This window comes from Lucilia cuprina, chromosome 6 (genome assembly GCF_022045245.1).
Source record: "Lucilia cuprina isolate Lc7/37 chromosome 6, ASM2204524v1, whole genome shotgun sequence".
Taxonomy (NCBI): Eukaryota; Metazoa; Arthropoda; class Insecta; order Diptera; family Calliphoridae; genus Lucilia; species Lucilia cuprina.
The window spans coordinates 45680724-45687148 of record NC_060954.1 but is presented as its reverse complement, the minus strand read 5'-3'; the positions used below and the strand labels follow the sequence as shown (position 1 = coordinate 45687148).

Here is a 6425-nt window from a genome sequence, read left to right as displayed (position 1 = left end):
ACTATAAACTGTTTTATAGTCAAGATTCCATGGATGACTTGGAAATTTTCTCTTTTTTGATAAGATCTTGTGCATTATTTTTTTTTTAAATTTTGAAAACTTTTTCTTATTATATAAAAACTGATTAAATCTTTTTGTCTTAATAAGTATAACAAAAAATGTATATCGTTCTTTTTGTGTTATATAAAAACTGAATATGTCATTATTGTCTTAATAAGTATAACAAAAAAAATTGTATATCGTTTTTTTTTCTTTTAATTATTGTCACATAACCGGCCTCATTATATATTTAACTCTTATTATATAGTGTTTTTTTTAAATATTTTAATTAAAAAATACTTAATAGCCAATTTATTTAATATGAATTAATACAAAATATTTAACAAAAATAATCAAAAAATGATGTATAAAATGGAATTTAATATTAACAAACGGTTTTGAAAAACTTTTCAATTTCATTTAATGATGTGAAAGATATGTTTAAAAAAACTGTTATAATTAAAGGGTGTTTTGTTGTTGTTGTATGTAAAATGATAATAATAAGTTAATAAAACTTTAAAACATAACAAATTAAAATGTATACAAAAATAAAATGATAAAGAAAAAAAATAATATTTAAAATAAAAAAAATAATAATTCGCTATGAAATAAACAACTTATTTTGATTTGGTGCTAAATTTGAACCAATTGTTTGGAATTAGACAAAAAGACAGGGAAAATAATCTTTTTATAATATTGTCTAAAATTTTCCGTTGATATATAATTTTGATAAAGATTTAGATATGAATTAATATAATATATGATTTCTTTTAATGAAGTGAGTATTTTGTTCGCTTAATTATGGTTTTTGTTGTTGCTTTTTTTCGAAAAGTACAAATATACAAGAAAATTGATGTTAAAATTAATAAAATAATGTATAACATAATGTTTACGTGGACGAAGATGATGATGATGATGAAGAGTATGCTGAATTGGTACCCATAGGCTGGGGACCGCGAGGTCTTATCATCATGGTGGCCTTTTTCAAAGTATAATCCCATCCGCGCCAGCGGAACCAAACAATACCTTGACGTGCTGTCAAGTCCTGGGGATCGTGCAAGTAAAGACCATTAAGACCTCTACCGCAAGACTTCCACCACCAGCCGCCCTTTAAATTAAAAAGAAAAAAACACAAAATTTGTTAATAACCTTAATCTAATCCATGAATAAAATTGAAAATAAATCACCTTTAGCATACTAGCACAATTTAATGATGATCTATCATTATCACGATTATATGTCGAGAATGGACTATTGTTTGAGCCATACCAAGGATCATTTAAAGAATCACCGGCATTACCTTCATAGCCATCAATTTCCAATTTATAATAATCAGCTTCCGAATGTATTTTGAAATGTGAATATTGAGCATATCTGTTCAAATTAGTAATTGAATATAAATTATTTTAAAAGTTTTTAAGACCAAACCCTCCCCCCCCTTTATCTTACCTCTTATTTCCTTCAAAATCTTCCAATTCTACTCTTAGTATATAATCCTCATTATTTGTTAGCATATAGATGTTTTCGTTACCTAACCAAAATTCTTTACCTGGATCACCGAAACCATTTTTATAATCGGCCCAATCACGATTAAAGTTTTCACGTGGCTCACCAAAATCATCACGTCTTTGTATGACCTATTTGTTTTTGTTGTATTTCCAATTTTTTTCTTTTAATTCAGAACAAAATTTTTGATAGTAAAATAGTTTAAAACTTACCGTCCAACCGCCATCAGATACTTCCTGTTCGCAAAATACCTTCAAGAACCAATAGGTAGTGCCGCGTATTTGTAAATAGAAAACGCCCGATTGCTTCATGCCAGCATTTAATAAATCAACGCAAGAGAAACCCTAGAAATAAAAAGAAAATATGTATCAGAAGGTTCCTTTTCAAGGAGATTCAGTCTAGACTATAGATTTAACTGTCTAAAGCTAAGACTGCTGTTAGCATTATTGTCCAGGCTATTGTTCGAACTGTTGTCTACCAATAGTATAGGGTCTAGACTATGGACTACAATATAGTCCAGACTATAGGCTACAATATAGATCAAACTGTAGTATACAATATAGCCCAGATAATATACGATAGTTCAGACTATAAACTGTTGCTCAGACTATATGCAAAAGTTTCGACTGTAGACTACACTATAGATTACACAACAGTCCAAAATAGACTATAGACTACACTATAGATCAGACTGTAGACTATAAACTGTTGTTCAGATTATAAACTATTGTCCAGACTATATGCAATAGTTTCGACTGTAAACTACACTATAGATTTAACACAGTCCAAAATAAGGACTAGATTAGAATTGTTCGTAGTACAGACTTTAAGGTAAATTACAGTCCAGACTGTATACTATCAACCAAACCAGGCGCGGATCCACGGGGTGAAGGGAAATTTCCCCTTAAAACCGAAAATTTTTCAAACAAAACATAAAAATGAGTTCCTCCCCCGAGCTGGACCAGACTAGGGTTCAGTCTGTAGAATATAGTCCAGACTACATACTTGACCAAAGTTTAGACTATAAACTATACTACAGACTAGACTATAGTCCAGACTACAGATTAGACTATAGTTCAGGCTATCAACTAGACTATAGTCCAGACATACTTGACCACAGTCCTGAAGTCTTGACAATAGTCCATTCTATAGCCCAGCCTGTAGTGCAGACTGAAGTACATTCTATATAGTAGAGACACAGTCCAAACTGTAGTGCATGCTAAAGGCCAGACTATAGAGTAGATTATAGTCTAGACTATAGAGTAGATTACATTCTAGACTATAGACAAAATTATAATGCAGACTATAAATTAAAATATAGCCCAGTCTGATTCCCCTAAACACTCGAGCTGGACCAGACTAAAGTTTAGTCTGTAGAATATAGTCCAGACTACATACTTGATCACAGTTTAGACTATAAACTAGACTACAGGCTAGACTATACTCTAGACAGGCTATACTCTTAACTGTAGTACAGACAAGCTTGTCCACAGTTCAGACTATAAACTATACTACTGACTAGAATGTAGTCCAGATTGAAGTCCTGACTACTGATTAGACTATAGTCCATACTATAACCAAGACTGTAGTGCAGACTGAAGTACATTCTATAGTCTAGACTATAGTAGTAATACATGCTATTGGCCAGAATATAGACAAAACTAAAATGCAAACTATATATTAAAATATAGTCCAGACAGATCTAGATTACATTATAAATTCTAGTCCTCTAGTCCCGATTAGATGTTATACTGAACAAAAGTTGAGAATATAGAGCAAGTTAAAGGCTTAACTATAACTAATTAGTTCCCGTCCACACTAGGAAACTTTTATTGGGAAACTTTTGATTTTGAGTGAGAGAAAGTATATCATTCATTTCTCTCGCGTTTTGTTATTCATCTCATTCGTACAACAACAAATCAATGGAATTAATAAGAAGTTTCTAAAACAAAAGAGAATTAAGAAAAAGTTTCTCAGCAAAAGTTTTTTAGTGTGGACCAGGTCCTTTTAATTTTTCTTAAACAAACTTTTACTCACCTTAACATCCTTTAATGCCAAAATATCAGTGGTAAATGTTGTATTTACCACCGAAGGTTTATTCTTAACACTGGGAAATATTATGCCACCTTTACGGGATATTGGTTTGGTCGATGATGTCGAAGCAGTCGAAGAGGACGATGAAGGAGAACTGCTACTTGTTGTCGTCGACGGTGATGAAGCAGTGGTTGATGTAGAGGTGGTGGTGGAAGAAGTAGTTTGATTAGAATTAACACCTGCAGCAATTGTGGTGGGTAATGTTGGTGTGGTAGAAGAAAATGTACCAGAGACAGAATTGGCCAACACTACTGTGGGGGTTGTATTCGATGTAGAGGATGAGGAGGTGGAAGAAGAGGACGAGGAGGAAGAAGAGTAGGAAGTTGGATTGTTTGTGGCAAAAGAAGAAGAAGAGGGAGGAAAAGAAGAAATTGTTGAGGGTGTTGGTGTTGCTGCTAGCGAAGCAGTAGAGGGTGTTGTTGGAATAGTTGATGTTGTCGGGGAAGTACTACTACTTTGTGCGGTAAAGTCATCAATGACGGAGTATCTGTGTTATTTATAATAGTTTTTATTTAATATAATAGAGTTTATTGTTTATTGTTTTTTTGGTATTAGAATACAAATGTTATGGATATGATGTATAATGTTTAAATGTTGTAATTAGGAAAAGGAATGAAAATGGTTTAACTTGATGTTCTGTTTCGAGTGATTATGATGCGATAAAGTTTAAGTGAAAACCCAAAATGTTTCATTTAGGTTTTCTCTTTGAACTTTAGATTAAAATAAAGAAAATTTTCTATACAAACCTATTGGGATCATATTCAACCAAACGATCTATGGTGGGATCCATTAACAGCTCAGCCGGTACTGGTCTCTGGGCCAATAACTGAACATCATCTTCTTGTTTCTTTAAACGCTTCTCAACCATATCCAAGTTGTTAATAATCAAATTAGTTTTCGTTTTTAAGTCCTGATGAATTTCACCTATAGCTCTTTCTTGTCTTTGTGTTTGGGTTAGTAAAGCATCCGATTTGGGCAGTAAGTGATCCACCGATGATTTAGTACCCACTACAACATCCCAAACTTCATCCATTTTTTCGGAAACCGAAACCATGGGACGTATTTGTTTAACTAAAGCATCAATTTTACTGGATTTAATCAATGGCAACGCGGTGGTGGTGGCATTAACATTATTATATTGTTCATGATGATCGACTACGGCCTCGTGTATATCGCCCACCATGCGCAACATACGTCCAACATTTTCCGATACTATATTGATATGAAACTGTAGTTTTTTGTCAATATTATCGGTGGTATCTCTTAGTTCACTCAACTCATTGGAGACATGTGACATGACCTCGGCATTCATGGCCTTGGTGATTTCTATAACATTCATACTGATCGGCTTCTTTTCACTGGCTTCTGCATTAAATTCATCCACTTGCAAGAGATTATTGTCTATTTGATTTTTTAATACTTCCAGCTTTGAATCAATATCGCTGACTTTCTGATCGAGTAAAACCAAGCGATTATCCAATTGTTGCGTAGAAGAGGCTGTTGAAGTACGTGCTGAACGTCCATTAGCCGCACGATTCTCTGCCCCTATTATGTGACCAGTATCAATTATATCATTGGATATCTTTGTATCTAAAGATCTTAATTTCGAAATAACCGAATCAGTTTTCACTAAATTATCTGATACACGATTATCCAAGATTTCCATACGTTTCATCATGTGTTCAACTGACTTATCCAGATTATCTATACGTTTCAATTTACCCTCCAAGGTATTGATAATTACTTCAAATATATTTAGCAATTGTTGTTCTCTGTAAAGTAAATTTATCGACACAAAAAAAGGAAACATTTTAGTTAATGGTAACAAAATAATTAGTTTGAGTTTTTTTTCATTTCAGCAAATAAATATATGTTGGTTAAAATATTTGTTTTATTTGTAGAAAAAATCGTGCTTAAATTAACCCAGTTTTATTGCTGTATGATAAAAACTAGATATTTGCTTTATTTTTTTTTTTTTTTTTTTGGTTTGATCAAATAACTGACTAGTATGTGGCTGCCACATTTTAAATGTTGTTTCTGTTGATATTTTGTTGCTGTTGTAATCATATTATCTGTCACAACAATACATCAGTTACCAATCAATCGTGTAATTGATTGATAGTTTTGTAAAATTTCAATTTCAAAAATAGTTATGTTGAAAATTATAAAATATATGGAAGTGTTTATAAATTTTGAAATAGCGTGGAAAATTCTGAAAAGTATACTTAGTCGAATGTTATTTAACGGGGTAATATTTGATCTTATTTAAACCTTTTATAGTCACGAATATAGACAAAGTATAGTAGATAACGCAAAAGATAGTACAAAGACAGAAAATAGGCGACATACCGGACTACACTCTACGGTGTACTATATGAGAATAGATTAAACTGTATAATTCGGTAAACATATACAAGACTTGTGGGCTCCGGTATGTTAGTGGTTAGTATTATAGTCTGATAGAACGTAGGTGGTGGTTGACTTGACTTTAGCCTGGACTATAGACTATATTAAATACTAGACTATAGTCTAGACTATAGACTACACTATAGACTGCTGCTCAAAACAGAGTATCTTGACACCACTTGATAAATCACGTATAGACTATTCTTTAGTTTTCACACTTGTTTATAGAACAGACTTTAGATTAGATTATAGACTAGATTATAAACTTGTTCATAGACTATACTATAGACTAGACTTTAGACTAGACTATAGACTAGACTATAGACTAGACTATAGACTAGACTATAGACTAGACTATAGACTAGACTATAGACTAGACT

General features: G+C 32.2%; 1 protein-coding gene across 2 annotated transcripts in view; it reads right to left on the bottom strand.

Annotated features, from left to right (window-relative positions):
* Positions 1 to 513: 513 nt before the first annotated feature.
* The window catches only part of LOC111680704 (angiopoietin-2), a 112124-nt gene continuing 106212 nt past the window's right edge, over positions 514 to 6425 (bottom strand). The window contains exons 2-7 of one of the 2 annotated variants that reach the window (XM_046953894.1): positions 4386 to 5411; positions 3583 to 4126; positions 1758 to 1889; positions 1489 to 1676; positions 1227 to 1413; positions 514 to 1147 (exon numbers count right to left, since the gene is read on the bottom strand). In XM_046953894.1, the coding sequence (XP_046809850.1) occupies positions 929 to 1147; positions 1227 to 1413; positions 1489 to 1676; positions 1758 to 1889; positions 3583 to 4126; positions 4386 to 5411 (2296 nt within the window). In that variant the 3' untranslated portion in view covers positions 514 to 928. The remainder of the gene's footprint in view (positions 1148 to 1226; positions 1414 to 1488; positions 1677 to 1757; positions 1890 to 3582; positions 4127 to 4385; positions 5412 to 6425) is intronic. The other variant, XM_046953895.1, reaches the window with a different exon arrangement.